The 23,095-nt window shown below is 40.8% G+C and overlaps 1 protein-coding gene across 1 annotated transcript in view; it reads right to left on the bottom strand.

Moving 5' to 3' along the window:
* The window catches only part of LOC125112169 (ATP-dependent translocase ABCB1-like), a 50,310-nt gene that overhangs the window by 5,236 nt on the left and 21,979 nt on the right, over positions 1–23,095 (bottom strand). The window contains exons 10-12 of the mRNA XM_047754396.1: positions 15,251–15,457; positions 13,120–13,266; positions 12,111–12,311 (exon numbers count right to left, since the gene is read on the bottom strand). Of these exons, the coding sequence (XP_047610352.1) occupies positions 12,111–12,311; positions 13,120–13,266; positions 15,251–15,457 (555 nt within the window). The remainder of the gene's footprint in view (positions 1–12,110; positions 12,312–13,119; positions 13,267–15,250; positions 15,458–23,095) is intronic.

The raw sequence follows: 23,095 nt of genomic DNA, 5'->3' as shown, positions 1-23,095 counted from the left end.
TGTAAGTGTACAAATTTAAACCAAAGTAGACAATATTTTAAACATTTTGGATTAATTGTGTTTTCTTTAAAGGACTATACATTTCCCTACCTTAGTTAAAAAGACTCTAAATAGTATAATATAATCCTTATTGATGAGTTTACTTTAGATCTGTATCTATAAATATGCTCTGAGCAGTGGCTGCCTTTGGAAACGGTTCGGGTACCTAGAGCTGTTTGCTACATAGCCCTAGAAGATTGCAGTGTTTGGTGATCTTGGTCTGCCTTTGCATTTGCTGTCTCTTCCTACCAAGTTAGCTGTTATTTCTTAGAGCTGCAGTTGCTGGCCTACGACCACAGCCACAGCAATACAGGATATTTAACCCTCTGAGGCCAGGGCTCTAACCGTCATTCTCACAGAGATAGCATTGGGTTCTTAACCCACTGAGCCACAACAAGGACGCCTCCAGGAACCTTTTTTAATCCTCAGGGCACTCCCAGGAGAAGTGATGGCTCTCTTCTTTCCATGTTTCCCAAAAAATCTTGTGTCATGGAAACTACACACATCACTAAACTTATTTCCTGTCTCCTTAAATTGTGAGCTCCTTGTCTTATCATTCTCCTAGTATCTAGTCCGTAGGCACTTAAGAAAATTGTTGAGAAAAATAATACAAAATAGAACTTCCTTTTCATGTGAGAGAATTGATGACTTTGAAGAGCAAGAAACATAGGAAGTGAAGGCAACCAACATTTTTTTCCCCACTGTATTCCAGCCATTGAGTATTGTTCTAAATACCTTATTACATTCTTTAGTGATCAAGTAATCCAGTGAGGTGGCTACTGAAATCCCTTAACTTCCAGCAAGGAAATAAGGGCTTAGAAAAAATAAGCAGCTTGCCCAAACACTCATTTGTGAACAAACAGGCAGCCAGAACAGAAACCCAGGTTTTCTGACTGGAGAATCTTCGGGCTTCTCCACATAACAAGTAAGTCAATGAGAGGGAAAACATTCAACTATAGCTGCCTAGTAGAGAAAGCAAGAATGTTCAGTTTCCAGTTCAAAGGTCACGTTTTCTTGTGACCAAAACTAGCTTTTTTGAAAGAGTCCAGGTGAAAGTATTTCATCTTGTATCTTTGCCTCTTGCATATATCTGTAAGCATTCCTGCTTTTCTCTTTGCTATTCTGATTTTCCTAAGTCCAAGGGCACAGGTCTTTCAAACCTTGCTGTTAGAATTTCCACATGGGACAAAGGACAACTGTTACAGAAGGTGCTCCTGAAAATGTTTTGTTTAATCTTTTTTAAGAGCAATAAATTGGGAGTTCCCATCGTGGCCCAGTGGAAATAAATCTGACCAATATCCATGAGGATCCCTAGCCTTGCTCAATGGGTCAGGGATCCAGCATTGCCGTGAGCTGTGGTGAAGGTCGAAGGCAGCGGCTCAGATCTGGCATTGCTATGTCTGTGGTGTAGGCCAGGAGCTGTAGGTCCAATTAGACCCCTAGCTTGGGAACTTCCATAAACAGCAGGTGTGGCCCTAAAAAGCAAAACAAAACAACCCCCAATTTTTTTTTTTAAACAAAGTATTTTTTGGAGTTCCCACTGTGGCTCAGTGGTTAATGAATCCGACTAGGAACCATGAGATTGCGGGTTCGATCCCTGGCCTCACTCATTGGGTTAAGGATCCGGCATTGCCATGAGCTGTGGTGTAGGTTGCAGACGCGGCTTGGCTCCAGTGCTGCTATGGCTCTGGCGTAGGCTGGTGGCTACAGCTCCAATTCGACCCCTAGCCTGGGGACCTCCATGTGCTGTGGGAACGGCCCAAGAAATAGCAAAAAGAAAAAAATAAATAAAGGGTTTTTTTTTGTTTTGTTTTGTTTTGTTTTTTTTGCTTTTTAGGGCCACACCTGCAGCATATGGAGGTTCTCAGGCTAGGGGTCAAATCGAAGCTACAGCTGCCAGCCTACGTCACAGCCATAGTAATGCCAGATCTGACCCACATCTGTGACCTACACCACAGCTCACAGCAACCCCGGATCCTTAACCCTCTGAGGGAGGCCAGGGAGCAAACCCGCATCCTCATGGATACTAGTCAGATTCATTTCTTCTGAGCTTCAATGGGAACTCCTTGTATTTCTTTCTTAGCCTTTTCTTTTTAAATAATTAAAGACTCACAAGAAGTTGCAAAAATTGTAGAGTCCTGTGTACCCTTCATCCAGCTTCCCTGAATGACAGCAGGAGTAACTATAATACAAATCCAAATCGAGGATGTTAACATTGGTACAATACTATTATCAGACTACTCTAATTTCTTTTTTTTAATTTTATACATTACCATATTTATTTTTTTCTTAATTTTTTAATTAAAATATAGGTTGTGCCAATAAGTTTCTTAACTTTTTTTTAACAGTTCCCATAAGGCTTTCCCTTTTATTTGATAGAATGGGTAAAGCTGGGTCATAATTTTTATGGTAATGATGAGTTCACCTCTATATTTTTTATGTAAAACTGTATGGTCTTAGATAAGAATACTCTTTTTTTTTTTTGTCTTTTTTGCTATTTCTTGGGCCACTGCTGCGGCATATGGAGGTTCCCAGGCTAGGAGTCGAATTGGAGCTGTAGCCACCAGCCTATGCCAGAACCACAGCAACGCAGGATCCGAGCCGCGTCTGCAACCTACACCACAGCTCAGGGCAACGCCGGATCGTTAGCCCACTGAGCAAGGGCAGGGACTGAACCCGCAACCTCATGGTTCCTAGTCGGATTCGTTAACCACTGCACCACGACGGGAACTCCCAAGAATACTCTTAATATACCTTATGTTAACAAATGATTTCTTGGATTTTTTTTTTTTTTTTTGACTGTAACAGTGGCATGTGGAAGTTTCCCAGGCCAGAGATGGAACCCACGCTATAGTTGCGGCAATGCCGGATCCTTCACCTAATGTGCCACATGGGAACTTCCCAGTTGTTAATTTTGGATAAAACTGACCCAGAGGAAGGTACACACTAGTTTAAAAACAAACAAACAAAAAACCTTGGCAAAAGAGCAGACACTTATTGAACCTCTAGTATATCCTAAGGACTTTGCCAGACAAAAGAACAAAGTGGTGCAAAGACACAGTCCTTTTGTCAAAATGTTCATTAGAAGCAGGCATTTGAAATGGAGACGAGAGTAAGAAAAATGAATCAAAAGACTTCTTATTATTGAGACCTGGGAACAAAGGTCCCTGCTTTGTGTGTCAGGAAACAGATTGAAACATATTTGGACCTAAATTCAAAAGTTGGTTCTGGTGAACAGTCACCATCATTGTTTAGAGTTGGCTAGAGATGGGTAATCCTAGGACATACCTAGGAAAATAACAAAGTTGAATTCAGGCAGACAGTACACAGTGGTACCCATCTGTGTTTAGTTAGTACCCAAGGGCCACACTTCTAAACACCTTCTACTATGATGTCACCTTCAAGCCACATGAACAAATCATCTTCTTCCTAAAAGAGCTGCTCATCTCCATCAATGGCACAGACTTTCCTAGCCAGTTTTTCCCTCCTCCACCTTTCACAGTTAAACTATGAATGTTTCTCACAGCCACCCATTCTTCTCTGTTCTTACTAGCCTAACTCAGAGCCTCATTACCCTTTTTTATTAAAAAAAAAAAAAGATAAAATCATCATGTTTAGCTTCCCTGATTTGAGGCTACTATAACAAATTACTACAAATTTGGTGGCTTAACACAATTAAAAAACAGTGTGGAGGTTACTCAGAATTTGAAAATAGAACTATCATATGATCCAGCAATTCCACTTCTGGGTATTTATTTGAAGGAAACGAAATCAGCACTACCTGTTCACTCTAAGGTTATTCACAATAACCAAGATATGGAAATAATCTAAGTATCATCAAAGGATGACTGGAAAAAGAAAATGTGGTATCAGTGTTCCCATTGAGGCTCAGTGGGTAAAGAACCCAATGTTCTAGTCTCTGCATATGAGTGGAAAAAGAATTTTCCAGATTCAAAGCAAGGTGTAGAAAAGACAAGTTTGGAGTTCCATCGTGACTCAGCAAAAATGAATCTGACTGACGCTGGTTAGATCCCTGGCCTCACTCAGTTGGTTAAGGATCCGGCTTTGCCGTGAGTTCTGGTGTAGGTCAAAGACAAGGCTTAGATCTCGAGTTGCTGTGGCTGTGGCATAGGCTACATCTCTGACTCAATCCTTAGCCTGGTAACTTCCTATCCCACAGGTATAGCCCAAAAAAGAAAAGTTTATTGAGGCAAGAGACACTGTTAACACAGTGGGCTGAATTCCTAATAATCAGGGAGCACATATCCTGGGCACATGGTGGTGTCTGTTTATATAGCCAGAGATAAAGGAGTGCAAGGAGAGGTCTTGCCATTCACCTGTTGACCTGCTGATTGGTTGGGGAGGAATGGGGTCTTCTGATACAATTGCTGCTTGGTTAGGGAAGGATGGTGTCTTGGGATATACTTGCTGCTTGGTTGGGGGCATATATTGCCCCATAGGGGTGGGTAAGGAGGAAGCCACTTACCTTTCCTAGAAGGAGGCAGGAAGGAGTAGGCCAGGTTGCTGGGGTGACGCGGCCCTTATGAACATTGGAACAATTACAGTGATATAGGATGATAAGTGTCTGGTAATTCTTATCTCAGCCAGAGGCTTTTTGAGTTTTATCTCCTTGGAGAGGCCTTGAAGTCCCACATGAAATCTCCAACCCTTTGCAGTACTCATGAGGATGTGGGTTTGATCCCTGGCTTTGCTTAGTGGGTCAAAGATCTGGTTCTGCTGCAAGCTGTGATGTAGGTCCCAAATTCGGCCTGGATCCAGCGGCATTGCTGTGGCTGTTGGGTAGGGTGGCAGCTGCAGCTCCGATTTGACCCCTAGCCAGGGAACTTCCATATGCCACAGGTGTGGCCCTAAAAAGATGATAGAAAAGAAAATGTGGTAAGTACATACAATGGAATATTGTTCAGCCATAAAAACAGTGATATCCCACCATTTGTGGCAACATGGGTGAACCTGGAGGGCATTATGCTAAGTGAAAAAAGCCAGGGGGAATAAGACATACTTTCTGGTAGAATCTCTAGGATTTTTTATATATGAATATGATCATGTCATCTGCAAAGACAGTTTTTCTTTCCTTCTGATTTGGATGGCTTTTTACTTCATTTTTTTGTTTGTTTGTTTGTTTTTGCCTGATTGCTCTGGTGAGAATGCCTAGTAGTATGTTGACTAGGGACTCTTAGCTTCTTATTCCTGGTCTTAGAGAAAAAGGTTTCAACCTTTTAACAATGACTATGATATTAGCTGTAGGCTTACAGTATGTGGCCATTATTGTGTTAAGATATGTTCCCTGTATAACTAAATTGTTGAGAGTTTTTATCTTGAAAGGATGTTGTATAGGTCAAATTCTTTTATGCATCTATTTAGATGATTTAATTTTTATTTTTTATTTTATTTATTTAATAATAATATTATTAATTTATTAATAAACAGATTGGTTTGCATACATTCAACTACCCTTGTATCCCAGGGATATAGCCCCCTTGATCATGCTGTAAGATGCCTATAATGTATTGTTAAGTTCATTCTGCTGGTGTTTTGTGGAGAATTTTTGCATGTGTATTTATCACAGGTATTGGTCTGTACTTTTCTTGTAATGTTCTTATCCAACTTTTTAATCAAGATAATGCTGGTTTCATAAAATGAAAGTGTTCCATCCTTTTCAATTTTTTTGGAAGTCTGAAGATTGGTGTCAGTTCTTTAAATGCTTGATAGAATTCACCAGTGAAACCATCTGGTCCTGGGCTTTTCTTTATTGGGAGGTTCTGGTATACTGACTTATTCTCCTTACTCATTACTTGTTTACTCAGACTTTTTGTTTCTTCATGATTCAGTCTTTCTATGGTGTGTTTCTAGGAATTTATCAACTTACTGCAGGTTATCCAATTTGTTGGTGCATAACTATTTATACTGTAGTCTCTTCTAAATCTTTCTATTTCTGTGGCATCAGTTGTAATTCCTCCTCTTTGATTTGTGATTTTCTTTGAGTCTTCTGTTTTTCTTTCCAGCTAAAGTTTTGGCAATTTTGCTTATATTTAAAAAAAAAACAAAAAAAACCAGTTCTTATTTTCATTGTTCTTTCCATTCCTTTTCTGGTCTCCGTTTTGTTTCTGTTCTGATCTTTGTTCTTTCCTTTCTGCTGCTAATTTCAGTCTTAGTTTTTCTTTTCTACTTTCTTAAGGTATAAAATTGTTGGAGATTGTTCTTGTTTCTTAATGTAGGCATTTATCTCCATGAACTTCCCTCTTAGAACATCTTTTCCTGCATCTTATAGGTTTTGGTATGTTGTATTCCTGTCTTCATTTGTTTCAAGATATTTTTTAAGTTTCCCCTTTGATTTCTTAACCCATTGGTTGTTCAGGAGTGTGTTAATTTCCATATTACTGTAAAATTTCCAGGTTTTTTCCTCTGTTTTTTTTTTTTTTTTTTTTTGTCTTTTTGCCATTTCTTGGGCCGCTCCCTCGGCATATGGAGGTTCCCAGGCTAGGGGTCGAATCGGAGCTGTAGCCACTGGCCTACGCCAGAGCCACAGCAACGCAGGATCCGAGCCGCGTCTGCAACCTACACCACAGCTCAGGGCAACGCCGGATCGTTAGCCCACTGAGCAAGGGCAGGGACTGAACCCGCAACCTCATGGTTCCTAGTCGGATTCGTTAACCACTGCGCCACGACGGGAACTCCTTTCCTGTGTTATTGATTTCAAATTTCTATCATTGTTCTTGGAAAAGATGCTTGGTATCATTTCAGTCTTCTTAAATTTACTTGTTTTGTGACTTATCATATCATCTATCCTGGAGAATTTTACGTATGTACTTGAGAAGACTGTGTATTCTGCTGCTGTTGGAAGGAATGCTCTCTACATATCTGTTAATCCATTTGGTCTAAAGTGTAGTTGAAATCCAGCATTTCTTTGCTAACTTTTTGTCTAGCTGATTTATTTACTGTTGAAAGTCCCCTACTATGTTTATTTCTCCATATCTCTTATAATTTGCTTAATATATTTAGGTGCTCCAGTGTTGGGTGCATATGTATTCATAACTGTGGTATCTTCTTGATGAATCTATCTCCTTATCATTATTTAATGACCTTCTTTGTCTCTTGTTATTGTTTTGCCTTTAAGCCTATTTTGTCTGATATAATTATAGCTAGCTCTGATCTCTTTTAGTTTTGACTTGCATGGAATATCTTTTTCCATCCCTTCACACTGAGCCTATGAGTCCTTAAAGTTGAAGTGAGTCTCTAGTAGGCAGCGTTTAGTTAGGTCTTGTTTTGTTAACCATCCAGCCACTCTATGTCTTTTAATTGAAGATTTTAATCAATTTTTATGCTTATAATAATTATTGATAGGTAAAGACTGACTACTGCTGTCTTATTTATTACTTTCTGGCTATTTTGTAGTTCACTTACTCCTTTCTTCCTCTCTTGCTGCCTTCCTTTATGAACTGATTATTTTCCATAGTGGTATGATGTGATACTCCTCTGTTTATCTTTTGTGAATATACTGTAGTTTTTTGCTGTGTGGTTGCCATAAAGCTTACATAAAACATCTTACAGATATAACTGTTTCTCTTACACCAGATAACAACTCATACTGCATACAAAAACTGTAAACTTTTACTGTATATTTTATATTTTTGATGTCACAATTTATCTTTGTATTGTATATTTATTATTACATTGTAGTTATAGATTTTTTTTTTGTCTTTTTGCCATTTCTTGGGCCATTCCCATGGCATATGGAGGTTCCCAGACTAGGGATTGAATCAGAGCTGTAGCCACCGGCCTACGCCAGAGCCACAGCAACGCGGGATCTGAGCCACGTCTGCGACCTACACCACAGCTTACGGCAACGCCGGATCCTTAACCCACTGAGCAAGGGCAGGGATCGAACCCTCAACTTCATAGTTCCTAGTCGGATTCGTCAACCACTGCGCCATGACGGGAACTCCAGTTACAGATATTAATATTCTTGTCCTTTAAACTTTATACTGTCCTATAATGTTTAATACAGTACCATAATGCAAATATCAAAGTATTCTGAATTTGATTATATACATACTGTTACCAGTGTGCTGTATATTTTCATATGTTGTCGTGTTACTAATTAGCATCCTTTCATTTTAGCTTGAAGGACTCCTTTCAGCGTTTCTTGTAAGGCAGTTCTAGTGGTGATGAATTCTGTTAGCTTTTGTTTGTCTGGGAAAGTCTTTCTCCTCCATTTCTGAAGGACAGTTTTGCTGGAGAGAGTGTTCTTGAATTGGCAGGTGTTTTTTTTTTTTCCAGCACTTTGAATATATCATTGCACTCTCTCTTTTGGCCTATAAGGTTTCTGCTGAGAAATTCACTGATAGTCTCATGGGGATTCTCTCGAATGTTATAAGCTTTTTTTCTCTCTTGATACTTCTGAGATTTTTTATTTTATTTATTTAACTTTATTGCATTTTTATTAAAGTATAGTTGATTTATAATGTGCTAATTTCTACTGTACAACCAGTCATACATATATATATATTCTTTTTATCATATCATCCCCCATCATGTTCTGTCACAAGAGACTAGACACAATTCTCTGTGTTGTATAGTAGGACCTCATTGCCTATCCATTCTAATGTAATAGTTTGCACAAGATTCTTTATTTTAAATTTTTACAATTTTAATATAATGTGTTTTGGAGAGGATCTCGCTAAGTTGATTTTGTTGGGTGACCTATAAGCTTCATGAACTTGGAGATCTAATCTCTCCCCAGGTTTTGGAAATTCTCAGCTACTATTTCTTTAAATAAGCCTTCTGTCCTCTCTTCTCCTTCCAGAACACTAATAATTCACAAATTGGTTCTTTGACAGTATTCCTTAAATCCTGTGGGCTTTCTTCACTCTTTTTCATTCTCTCTTCTTTGTTCAATTACCTTGACTGGGTAATTTCAAAGTTCTTGTCTTCTCATTGACTGTTCTGTTACCGAGATTCTTTATTATATTTTTCATTTCATTCACTGTATTCTTCAGCTTCGGAATCTGGTTCTTTTTAATATTTTCTATCCCTGTTAAATTTCTCATTTTGTTTGTGTATTTTATTTTATGGAATTGTATTTCTGTGATTGCTTGTAACTCATTGAGTTTTCTTAAAACAATTTTTTTGATCTCTTTTTCAGGTAAATCACAGATCTTCATGTCTTGAGTTGGTTACTGGAAGATTGTGACCCTTTGGTGGTGTCATGTTTCCTTGATTTTTTGTGTTCCTTGAAATTTTGCATTGCTGTCTTCCCATCTGAAGTCACCTCCTCCTGTCTTTATTAACTGGCTTTAGGAGAGACATATCTGCCATCAGCTCTGCTAGTGATTCCAAGGCTTTCTCAGACCTTCTCTTGGTAGAGATGATCCACACCTTCTGCTCCCTCTTATGGTAGAGTTTTAAGCTTATATGCCTTCTCTTGATCCTGCAATGAACCAGGCCATGTATTGGCTGCCTTCCTTTTGTTTTGTCAAAGGTGGTGCTAAAACTCAAGTTTATGATCTCTCCCTGGCCCACAGATTCGCACCAGTCTTCTGTATGTGCTCACTAGCCATCTTCCAGATCTTGCTCTAGCCACTGCTACTGGGAGTACACATAGAGGGCTGGCAGCAGGGGCAGGGGATGTGTGGGAATGAGGCATACTGAACAGAGGAATTCCTGTGGGCCAGCACCTGCAGAGGGATCTGCAGGTGAGCCATTCCCAGAAGCTTGAGGGCAAGCTTCTTGAATGTAGTTAGAAGGATCTGTGTCCCTTTAATGCCCTCAGTGAGAGCTATCTGCCATTCTCCATCTTTTCCTGCCTCCCTATCATGTAGATCATATTCAATACTGTGGATGGGGAGAGAGATAAGAGCTTCTTTGGCAGTCTCCCAAAGATAGGGAAGCCAGGTATCACTGACAAGTTCTCACTTTTCCAGAGAGCAGTCAAAGGCTGAGATCTCTCTTGGCCCTAAGCTCTGTCACCTTGGAGGAGGGGTGGTGTCTCTCAGGTCAAATTGTTCCTCTCACACTCCCAGTGCATCCAAAATTTTGCTCCAAAGGTATCCTGGAACTTTTTCTTCTCAAAACCTAGATGTGTACAAAGGTTCTTTCATCTGTAGGTGATTTTCTGAGAGTGTTTTCCAGGGCCTCCTGGACCAAGGCCAAGGTGAGGCTGGAGTCAGTTCTCAGGCTACTGCAGGGTCCACAGCCAGGTATAAGGTCTGTATCCCTGTTAGTCTACCCACAGGGAAGCAGGACTCCTCTCAGGTGCCTTGGCATGTGGTGCTGGGTCCCCCAGCTCCCTAAAACGTTCTTTTGTCCACGGTTGCATTCCAAACTGCAGTGTTGAGGGGAAAAGTAGGGTTATCTTCTGCCATGAGGCTGTTACACATCAAGAGTTTGTTGCTTAAATCCGTGTTTCTTTGAGAGTGTGTGTTTTCCTTCTTATATGTTTCTTCTTTGGGAAGAAACACATGGACCATGTCCTCTGTCTCTTTTTCCTTGGAGGTGATGGTATTTTTTTTTCCTTTAAAGGTAACAATTGTTTATAACAAACAGAAAATACTGCTCTCAGTTTGTGACCTTCAGTAATATTTATAGTGCTTTTGGCTTGTCTTTTTGTAGTCAGAGTATTATTTTTTGGTGCTGTTTTCCTTTTGCACCATGTACTTATAGCACATTTTAAACATGTGCCACCAGAGGGATCAACTTTGGAAGAGATGAATTTCTGGAGAAAATGATTCATTATCAAAACAGAAAAAGAATAATTGTATTTTTAAAACTTCAAAAATATTAAAATCTTATAATATCCCTTTATAAAAGTGATGCAAAATATTCAGTGTACATCAGAGTATACTCTTCATAATTATCCATCCTCTGCCCTACATCTGCCCCTGAAATCTTGTATTGCTCTGTGTGATTGGATTGAGATCCAGCAAAATGTGAAATGGAAGAATCAGCAGGATCTAGTCCAAGAAGAATGGAACCAGATGGTTTTGTAGGATCCAATATGAAAAGACATGTACAATATGAATTATTATGCTGCTTAACCATTCCCACAAAAATTGATGGGAGATTTTAAGGAGGGAGGAGGAGTTCCAATTGTGGCTCAGGGGTAACAAACCCTACTAGGATCCCACAGGATGTGGGTCGATCCCTGGCCTCGCTCAATGGGTTAAGGATCTGGTGTTGTCATGAGCTGTAGTGTAGGTCACAGACGTGGCTTGGATCCAGCATTGCTGTGGTGTAGGCTGGCAGCTGTAGGTCCAATTTAACCCCTGGTCTTGGAACCTCTGTATGCCTAAGGTGCAGCCCTAAAAAGACAAAAATAAAAATTTTTAAAAATTCAACTGGGAGAAGATATATTTAGAAGCATTTTATACAAGATGACTCAATTCATATGAAAGTTTAGTTTTATTATGGGCACTTTATGCAAGCATTCAGTCATTTTTTTCTACTTCTACAATATTTTAACAAGGTAATCCTTTACAGTCTGAAAAAGAAAATATAAATTAAAATTATACTTTTTATTAACAAAATCTACTTTATTCTGTAAATTTTATAATGCAATTAAAGCCATTATTTTATTCCATTTGATGACATTTCTTTCCGTTCCTTCGATTGTAAAGTCTCTGAAGATTCTCAGCTTGATGGAATGATCTTCAGTGGTAGCAGGAAATGTTAAACTTGTAACTCTACATAGTTTTTCCAGTAAGTGTTCACTTTTTAAATTTTGATTAAATTCCATATTTTGAAAAATTATTTTATTTATTATTTTTTTAGGTCCACACCCAGGGCATATGGAAGTTCCCAGACAGGGGGTCGAATCAGAGCTGCATCTGTAGGCCTACACCACAGCCACAGTAATGCTGGAACCTAGCCGTGTCTGTGACCTACACTGCAGCTTGAAGCAATGCCAGATCCTTACCCACTGAACCGGGCTAAGGATCAGACCCAAGTCCTCATAGATACTACTGGTGTTCATTACCAGTGAGCCACAATGGGAACTCCTAAATGCCATATTTTAACACAAATATTAGACAGTATATAACAGCTCATATCATCACAGTTGATGAGCGCTTTGCTCCAGCCTGGACGCTGACCATGGAGAAATAGATGCCTTTTTGTGCCAGCAGTTGCTGGTGTGTGCCATGCTCCCGGACTTTACCATTCTGAATCGAGTCTGCATTCTGGATGGTGGACAGGCGGTGAGCGATCACGATGCAGGTGTGGCCTTCTCTGGCTTTGTCCAGGGCTTCTTGGACAACCTGTTCAATTATCACATAAATTGACTCCGATCATAATAATACTCTCCCTTTAAATCCTCCTCCATCACAATCCTCACAATTCATTTCTGCAACAGCAAGTGCCTCTTTAACAGTAGTATCAGTGGATATGGATAGATTCTACAAAGCAAGGGTTCTGTCATTTCAGAATACCGAATTCTTGTTTGGATTAGTTCTCCAGCAGGAGTTATTTCTTCTCAAAGTTATGACAGTAAATACAGCCCATCCAGTCATTTAAAAGCTTCTAGCAGTATGCTGGCCATGCAGCCTCCTTCAGGTCGATCCCTACAGTAAATCCAAGAGGCCTGAACATAGGCCAAACACAGTTTCCCTGAATTTTGATATTTTGAAGATTAAAAAAAAAAAATTCAGAATGAGTTTGTCTTTCAGATACCTGAATACTCAACTTTTTCTCAAACTGAAAGCAATTGCTAATATTTACCTTAAAGTAGAGTCAGCTTATAACACTGCACTGGCTTCTACTTCTTTATATAGTGACTCAGGAGATGCTACCACTGGAAATGAGACTGTGCCTCCTGAATGCAGCTTCTTAGGTCACTACAAAGTGATCCAGGGCTGTCTTTTGGAGCCCAAGTGCCGTTAGACTAATCTGCCTTGCCTCATCACCATTCTCTTGAAGGATGGCCACAGAAAGTGTAGCGCTCCCCCCCCCCCCCAAAGCAACAGTCAACATATCTGGCTGAGTTCTCTTCTCTACTGTGGACGACAGAAGCATACATTTTTAAGGACAACTAATTCAATTGTGAATGTGTCCAGTTTAAATTCTTACCTTTTCACTTTGTGTATCCAGAGCCGATGTAGCTTCATCCAGAAGCAAAATAAGAGGCTGTCTGACAAGGGCACGAGCTATTGCAATGCGCTGTTTCTGGCCGCCAGAAAGCTGCGTTCCTTTGTCTCCCACTCTGGTGTTATATTTCTGTAAAGAGGGTTTAGTTATTATGAAAAGTAGAACTGGTGAAGTTCTAACCACTTCCATGTACACAAAAAAGTTTAGGTTCAGAAGCTAAGAACGGGTGCATAGAGAATTAAACAATAAAAACAAAACTCTAAATGATAGAATTGACCTCTCTTCTTTTTTTTTTCTTTTTGTCTTTTCAGGGATGCACCTGTGGCATATGGAGGTTCCCAGGCTAGGGTTCCAATTGGAGCTTCAGCTGCTGGCCTACGCCACAGCCACACCAGATCCGATCCATGTCTGTGACATACACTGAGCAAGTCCAGGGATGGACCTGCAACCCCGTGATTGCTAGTCTGATTTGTTTCTGCTGCACTGCGATGTGAATTCTGTCTCTCTTCTTGAGCATAGACATATGTGTCTTAAAAGTTACATTTTAGTGTAAATAAGACAACATTTTTTATGAGGAAGACACTGTTTCTTCCTACCTTCCTACCTGCTGGTTTCTTCCAACCTTTTGGTTTTAGCACATTTGAGAAAAATATTGGTAGGAGGTAGGAAATCTGATTTTAATAGACTATGCAAAGTAAAATAATGGAAGCTCATTTTATTTTTTATATTTATTTTAGCTTTTAACTCTTTGTGTGTGTGTGTGTGTGTGCAAAAGATGCATTTTATCCTTGATTCAGTAAGCAAGTGAAGAGTATATACCTCACATTGTGAAAGCTAGAACTTACAATAGATCACGTGTCACAGCAGTGTCACTGGTGACACTCAGCTGGGCAGGAGTCAAGACAACGTCTTTGTTGCATCCATCACTGCTACACCTCAGGAAAGTTCTGCGCTTTCTGGCTATGAACACCTCGGACCCCTCACTTTTATTTTTCTTTAGGGCTGCCTCCTGCAGCATTTGGGTGTTCCTAGGATAGGGGTCAAATCAGAGCTGCACCTGCTGGCCACATCTACAGCCATGAGATATCTGAGTCTCATCTTCAGCCTACAGCACGGTTAGGCTAGAAGGTTAAAGGAGGGGAGGGAACAAAGCCCCTTCCTGGGGCCTATGATGTGGTGACAGCAGTTATCCAAACAAGAGCCTCCAGAATAGGCAATCTTGGGAGAGGGATGAGGCCATAAGGCACTGCCATCCTTCACTTCTCTGCTGGTTTAAGGCTACTGGGCTCTTCCTTACAATAAAGAACATAACTAGTGTTAATGGGGGCAGGGTAGATGAGCAAGTACTACATGGACTTCAAAACACAGGATCTATGAGGAGTTTCCTGGGGCCCAGCATGTTAAGGACCTGGCATGCGCACTGCTGTGCCACAGGTTTGATCCCTGGCCCAGGAACTTCCACATGCCACAGGCATGGGGAAAAATAATTGAACCTATAGGACTTGTATGAGAGTGGGAGAGTTCCAATTTATATAACTTCCAGGAATTCAGAGGGCGTCCATGGGACCACAGCCCAGGGAAGGTTTCACTGATCCACCCCAAAAGCAGAGCTTGGGGCCCATGAAATGTGTAAGAGGGCAAGAGATGACACAACACCACGGTCACTCCAATGGCTCAGCTGTACTCAGCCTTCCTTCTGGCATGGGTCCTGTTCCCTGGCCTGATCCACAGAGGGAGGCTGAGGCTGGGGGGAGCTGCAAGGAGGCAGAGGGAAGGAAGGAAGGTTGGCAGAGCGATGGGGAGGGATTGGCAGAGCGATGGGGAGGGAGGGCCACCCCTGCTTCTGTGGGCCCCACACTCAGCCTGGGAGGGAAAGGCCTCCCACACGTATGGACTGACATGGGTCAGGCTGCTCCCAGGGAGAGTCAGTCGGTGAGCAGGTACATCGAGTGACATCGAGTGGGGGCAGGAAGTGTGGCCAGATGCCCGTGTACAGCTGGGTGTGGGTTCTGGTTGCCCATTTCTCTTCACCATTGGGAACCGGCCCATGAGAGTCAGCCCAGTGGCGAGGCTGCCACAGGCTCCTAAGCACCTCATTTGCAGAGAGACTTACATCAGGCAGTGTCTCGATGAAGGGGTGGATGTTGGCCTCCTTGGCCGCCTGCACGATCTCCTCCTGGGACACGACCCGGCTGTTGTCCCCATAGGCGATGTTCTCAGCAATGCTGCAGTCAAACAGGATGGGCTCCTGGGACACGATGCCCATGTGTGCTAGGAGCCACTGGACGTTCAGTTCTTTAATCTCCTTGCCATCAATTAGCTGAAATCAAGCATTCGCAGAGCCACTTCAGGACCAGCACATTCAGAGTTCAGCAAAATTAATATTACTATTCCATACATTAAAATTGCCAAGTGAGGAGCTCCCTTTGTGGCTCAGTGGGTTAAGGACCCAAGGTTGTCTCTGTGAGGATGCGGGATTGATGCCTGGCCTCACTCAGTGGGTTAAAGATCTGGAGTTGTCTCAAGCTGCAGGATAGGATGCAGATGTGGTTCGGATCAAGTGTTGCCGTGGCTGTGGCGTAGGCCAGAAGCTGCAGCTCCGATTCAAATTTCCATATGCAGCAGGTGTGGCAATAAAAAAAAAAAAGCCAAGTGATTATGAGATATTTTGTTGTTTTTTTGTTGAGGAATGGGATGTAGCCATTAAATGAAATAGAAGTAAGTGTGGGAGGTGGCAGCTGTAACATCAAAGAGTTGTTCTTTTAGTTTCCTTCTGGGTAAAATTGGAATGATAATAATTCCTAAATTCACAGAATGGAGGAGTAAATGAAATCATGTACAGACCCCACTTGGCACAGTACTCGGCATAGAATATGTGAAGGACAGTCAGCAGTTTGGGTATCTGTGTGTGAGAGAGAGAGATGTACTTGGAACTATAGCAGATGGACAGATTGTTGGTGGATGAAAGGATAGAAAGACATGTATAATCCTGATGCAAAAGAGTAGGAGGGAGAGGCTGCCCTCACTCTAGTGACCTGACTCCCCAGATTATCCTGCAAAAGCCTGGGGAGTGCCTCTTACAGCCTTGCAGATAAAAATCCTCATCTATGATGCAGATGAGTTTGCCCCTAAGATCTGCTCTGCAAGAGATCCCTGGCACAAGTGAGAGAACTGTTCATCCCCAGTGCAGAAGAAATCAGTGACTCCGCTTTGAGCTTTTCTAGTAGTGGTGATGAGGATATTCGGAACTACATATATCTTTTGAATCCCATGTGCCTGGCTGGATGCCTCTCGGAGACGGCTGGCCAGGAGTAGGGTACGAATTGCTGCGAGAAGTATAGCTTCTGTTTGAGAAGCTGGCAGGTGCAAGGATGGATGGAAAACACAGCCATGACCTTATTAGTACCAAGCCCAGGTGCCATGGAGACTCTTCCATCATCTACGCTCCTCCCAGTGTTAAGTGAAGGTGAAAAGTAGAGGGTGAAGAGACACAGAAAAACTATACAAGGTTGTAGTAAAATGGCAGGTCTTGTTAGATGGAACACTGTGCTTGAAAATCAAAATCTGAGGAAAAAAATGCAGTTCAAAAAAAATTATTTTTTTCCCATGCTTACTCCCCTGGGAGAAGAATAGGCACTGCCTAATGTAATCAGACAAATGTGACTGGGCTCAGCAAGTTTTAATGGGTTTCTTCATCACACTGAATACAGTGAGACTCCTGGACCTCCTTATGCCCACACCATGCACAGCAATTGCAAACACTTTAAAACCCCTATTCCTGAGGGAAAAGTTGTTTAGGAGCCCGATGAAGTCAGAGAGCTTCTGTGGCTGAGGAATGGGTGATGGGTCTGAGGGAGGACCAAGGAACTCTCAGTGAATAGTCCTCAAAAGATACTTGTTTCAGTAAAGATGTAAGGGAGAGTAACCTGTGGGCTGTAGCAATGAAAGGCCAAATTAAAATGGTGAACAATAACAACAATAAAATGACGAGCTGCCTCTATTCACACAGTTAAATCTACTGCCTGCTTTTTTTCCCCCTATTTATTTATTTTGTGAAATTGTATTTTTATTTTTTTTTACAAAATAAAATATATTTAAACACAATTACATTCACACAGATTATTATATCATGGATCTCAAGAAACAGATTAAGTGACTCCCTCTGGAGAAGTGGAATGGAAAATATACTGAGACAAATAGGAAATTTATTCTATACTTTATTCCATTTTTTATGTCTTTCATCTTTACTATTTAGTATTATCTGTTATATTTCAATTTTTCTTTAAAAATTAGCGTTCTATTAAAATTGTGTATATTATGCAACTAAAATTTATAAAGAAAACCTTATATACCATTAAATATTTTATGTAACATAATAAAAAGAATAACTTAACTGGTTAGAATAGCAAAAATAATACACCCTCTGAAAATAAGTAAAATATAAAATACATAAATTGGCTAAAAAACAGTGTAACTATATAAATATGTCCTCACAATTTGTTACATCTTATTGATTCTTCAGTATAGGCATTACACCATTTTAGGTGCTGTGATAAACAAGACATTATAGACCTTACATTGTACCATGGAGAGAAATGGTTATTAATAATACAATTGTAGAACTGTATTATTTAATTTTACAGTTGCATTATTTAATTATAATTATCATAAATTCTTTGATGGAGAGGAAATCAGAATCAGTTCTAAGAAGACTTCAGCATTCCAAGAATGATGTCAAATGACCCCCTTCATGGTGGATTATGTGCTTATTTACTGTGAGGTATATTTCTTCTTCAGAGATTCCATGTTTGTGTATCAATTGATTTTTTGTTTGCAGTTATTCTGAAGTTTTGATATGAATCTATATATATATATATGAGATTGTTTTAAGTTGTTGTTCTCTTAATTGCAAGTTCATCTCCAGTGTCCTGCATTTGTACCCACCTCTTCTCATGATTTCTGATTTTGGTGGTATAATCGTGCATGGATGATTTTGTATCTTTACTGTATATATACCTTTACTGGCGAGCCTTGTCATTTGTGGATTTTGTTTCCTGTTGCTGTCTTTTCTTTTCTTCCTAGAGAAGTTCCTTTAGTATTTGTTGTAAGGGTTGTTTAGTGTTGCTGAATTCTCTCAACTTTTGCTTATCTGTGAAGGTTTTGATTTCTCCTTCAAATCTGAATGAGAGCCTTGCTGGGTAAAGTAATCTTGGTTGGAGGTTTTTTCCTTTCATCACGTTAAGTGTATCATGCCACTCCCTTCTGGCCTGCAGAGTTTCTGCTGAAAAATCTGCCAATAACCTTATTGGGGTTCCCTTGTATGTTACTTGTTTTTTTTTCCCTAGCTGCTTTCAAGATTTTCTCTTTGTCTTTAATTTTGGTTAGTTTGATTAATATGTGTCTCAGTGTATTCCTCTTTGGGTTTATTTTATATGGTACTCGTTGTGCTTCCTGAATTTGAGTAAGTGGTTCCTTTCCCATGTTAGGGAAATTTTTGGCTATTATCTCTTGGAATATTTTTTCTGTCCCCTTCTCTCTCTCTTCTCCTTCTGGCACCCCTATAATACAGATGTTGCTCGTTTAACATTGTCCCAGAGATCTCTGAGACTCTCTTCATTTGTTTTCAATCTTTTTTCTCTTTTCTGTTCTGCATCTGTAATTTCCACTAATGTGTCCTCCATCTCACTTATTCATTCTTTTGCCTCCTGTATTCTGCTGTTAGCTGCTTCTAGTGAATTTTTTATTTCAGTTATTTGCATCTCTTCTTGTTTACGTTTTATATCTTGTATCTCTTTGCTCAGTGTTTCCTGTAAGTTACCCATCTTTGCCTCCAGTTTATTTCCAATGTCTTGCATCATCTTCAACATCAACAATCTAATGTTTTTTTCTAAAGGCTAAGAATCTCCTAATTGCTTAGCTGATTTTCTGGGGTTTTTCCTTTCTCCCTCATCTGAGTTACAGTTCCCTGTCTTTTCATTTTTATAGGTTTTTGGTGTGGTGATCTTTTTACAGAGAATAGAGTTGTAGCCTCTCTTACTTCTGGTGTCTGCCCCCCTTGTGCTGAAATCAGTATGGGGGCTTGCTGTAGGCTTCCTGATGGGAGGGACTGATGCCTGCCCACTGGTAGGTGGAGCTGATTCTAATCCCTCTGGTGGGTGGGGCTTAGTCTCTGGATGGGATTAGAGGCAGCTGTGTGCCTGAGGGATCTTTAGGTAGCCTATTTACTGAGGGGCGGGGCTGTGATCCCACCTGATTGTTGTTTGGCCTGGGGCTTCTCAGTGCTGATGGGTGGGGCCATATTTTCCCAAAATGGCCACTTCCAGAGAAAGGCAAGCTGCTGAATATTCCTGTGAGCTTTGCCTTCAGTGTCCCTCCCTCACATCAAGCCACATTCACCCCTGTTTTCCCAGGATGTCCTCTAAGAACTGCAGTCAGTTAGGCCCAGATTCCCATGGAGACCTTGCTCTGCCCTGGGATCCAGTGCATGTGAATGTCCTTGTGCACCTTTTTATTTTTTTTTATTTTTTTATTTTATTATTATTATTATTATTATTATTATTATTATTATTATTATTATTTTGTCTTTTTGCCTTCTCTAGGGCTGCTCCTGTGGCATATGGTTCCCAGGCTAGGGGTCTAATCGGAGTGTGTCTGCCTTTTTAGAATGGGGTCTCCGTTTCCCCCAGTCCTGTGGAGCTCCTGCGCACAAGCCCCACTGGCCTTCAATGCCAGATGCTCCAGGGGCTCTTTCTCCCCATGCCACATCCCCACACGTGAGGGTTTGATGTGTGGTTCAGAACTCTCACTCCTGTAGGTGAGTCTCTGTGAACCAGTTAGTGTTTAGTCTGTGGAGCTTTCCACCCAGGAGGTATGGAGTTGTTTATATCATGAAATCACCCCTCCTACCTCTTGATGTGGCCTCCTCTTTTTCTTCTGGAGTAGGGTATCTTTTTTAAGGTTTCTGGTCCATTTGGGTGGAGATTGCTCAGCTTTTACTTGTGAATTTTGTTGTTTTTAGGAGAGAAGTTGAGCGCCAGTCCTTCTTTTCCGCCATCTTAATCCTCCATCTACTGCCTGCTTTCAAGAATGCAAACAATCAAATGTTAAGTATGCATTAGGCTACTACTTACTCTGAAATAACCCATAGATTTAATATAGAGCATTGATGAGTTCCCACTGTGGCACAATGGGATTGGCAGTGTATCTGGATCACTGGGTACAATTGGTTAAGGATCCCCCATTGCTTCAGTTGAGGTGAAGGTTGCCACTGTAGCTCAGATCTGATCCCTAGCCTGGGAACTCCACATGCCTGGGGACGGCCATCAAAGAAAAAAAAAAATGAGCACTGACTATATTCTAGATCCTGTGATAAGTATGCCTTATGCACTTTCTAATCTTCACAACAGATGCTTATGAGGCAGGTGTGGTTTTAGTCCCCATTTTATAGATGAGGACATGAGCAGAGTTAAGTCACTTGTGTAAGATCACATTTAGTTACTGGGGGAGTTCAGATCCATATGCTACAGGTTGGGTTTTGGCAATACAAGGGTCTCAGAATCAAAAGATATTTTCTGTCTTGCCTCAAAAGAGGAAAGCTCCCATCTTAGCCCAGGCACCCAGTGGGTAATACCCACACACCAGGCTTCTAACTGCACCCTCTACAGAAAGGACTCTGGAAGTGGTGGGTAGGGTGGGTTGGCAAGGGGAGAAAAGAAAGGTCAGGGGAACTCAAACCAGAGTGCATCTCAGCCAAGTTAATGAACTTAAGCTTCAGTGACCCTCAAATGCAGGTAAATGCTGGGAGCTGAACAGTTTTTTAGGTGGGAGGGAGGCTGGGCTGTAGTCAGAAAACTCTTGGGTAAGCATTTATGAGGCACTAGATTCTAGGTGCCTCATAAACTGCTCTTAGGGGGTTTCAATATTTTGTTGTGATTTTTTTTCCTTTGAAATAAATCTTCACTTTTGTACCTAATTTTTTATTCTTAACTTTGTGTTCTTTTAAGTAGTGTCCCAGAAATTGTACAGCCTTCAGGCCCACGAAACTTGGCACCTCCACTCTGAATAATTCCATAGCTCCAAGACTATAATTTGATCTAAATCTTTCAAACTTACAAGTTCAGTGGTTCTCAAACCATGGTTGGCTTGAGAATTACCTGGAGAAATTATGAAAATGAAAAGGCTAGGCCCTAACCTTTGCGAATAAGCCAGGGTGGCTGTGTGCTTTAGTAACTCTCTCAGTCATTCTGATGCACATGGTTTGAGAACCATGGCTTAAGTTAGTATTTCTCAGTGTGATTCGAGGCTCACTGGTGGTCATGAGGATTTCCTGACCTCAGGGTCAAGTCCCTGCTTCAGCTCTTATGATCAAATACTGCTCAAATCTACAGACTCATTTTTTTGTGGCAATAAGAACTCATCACTGGTAATCTACTAACAGGGTTAAGGGTCATTAATTGATGTTCATAAACAAAGCTTGTCCCATTTACTAGTGTTTATTGAGGACGCTTCCACTTCGAAGCCTGGCAGCAGTTGCCAGTATTTCAAAGCTCTGGTGCAAATGCACAGGAGCAAATCATTGGATTTCTGCAACAGTTGAGGATGTGTTGTTTTCAGAGCATGATCAATGTGGTCTTGAGCTGGTTACTGGCCTACATACTCAGCACTCATTTCCACATTCTTCTGTGTCTGCCTTTCACATATCAAGAGACTGAAATACTGAAAAACTATTTCCCAGACTCCCACCTGCTTCTGGAGTAACTGAAGCTCTACCAGTGAGATGTATAAGGCAAAATCTGGGAAACAGAAGCTGTACTAAACTAATTTGTGTTCTAGCAGATGGCAACAGCCAGATTCAGGTCCTGTGTCTTCAGGTTTGGAGCAGCTGTGAATTGGCATATCTTCGTGCAACTTCCTGGCCACAAAATCCCAGCTGTAGCGCTGGGAGTGAATGTCTGGGAGCACTAACTTTTAGTGTTTACTTCCCTTCTGATAGCCCTTCCAATGATTTTGTAAGCACCTAATTCCCCTTATTAAATATATATCTGTGTGAAATAACTACAGCAGTTTCTATTTTCTACACTCTGGGCCTATCTTCTTCAATCTAACTCATAGAAAGATATGCTCTATCTCTTCAGTCAAAATCTTTGAGGGCAGACCCCATCCCCTATAACTCATAAGAGTTCAACATTTAAAACACTTTAATATATGTCTGTTAAGGAATTCCCTGGTGGTGCAGTGGGTTAAGGATCTGGTGTTGTCACTGCTGTGGCACAGGTTCAATCCCTGGACCAGGAACTTCTGCATAGTGGCAAGAAAAGTAAAAAAAAAAAAAAAAAATCCATTAACGACCTTGATCAGTGTCTGAGAGCTAACATTTCCTCCTCTGAATGCTTCATTTGTCAGTAAGGTCTTCACTGAGAGTTCTTTGGCCAAATCCTAAACACAAAAAATGAAGCATAAAATCAGAATACACAGAGCTCCTGCTCTGGTGCAATGGGATTAGCAGTATCTTGGGAGCACTAGGACACTGCTTTGCTCCTCCACCCTGCACAGTGGGTTAAGGATGCAGGGTTGCCACAGCTGTATCTTAGATTGAAATTGTGGCTCAGATCTGATCTTGGCCAGGGAGCTCCATATGCCACATGGCAGCAAAAAAAAAAAAAAAAAAAAAAAAAGAAAAAAAAAAGGAATTCACAGAAAATGTCAAACAAGTTAATAAAAATAAGAATGTAACTGTTAAAGAATGGACTGAGTAAATGCATCACTGTCTTGAATACAATAAGAAATCTTTACTATAATTATTGTGTGAAAGCAAAAAGAGCCTTGGACTACAGGTTGAAAATTCTATTTTCCTACGAATCATCATTCATTGAGGACCATTTGGAGCTGGTGGGCATCAATCTGACTGTACAAAGCAGGTGTCCATTCTGGTTGGTCAGGGTCCACGCCATTCCAGTGG

This window comes from Phacochoerus africanus, chromosome 11 (assembly GCF_016906955.1).
Source record: "Phacochoerus africanus isolate WHEZ1 chromosome 11, ROS_Pafr_v1, whole genome shotgun sequence".
NCBI lineage: Eukaryota > Metazoa > Chordata > Mammalia > Artiodactyla > Suidae > Phacochoerus > Phacochoerus africanus.
The sequence above is the reverse complement of the archived record's forward strand: the minus strand, read 5'-3'. Positions and strand labels throughout refer to the sequence as shown.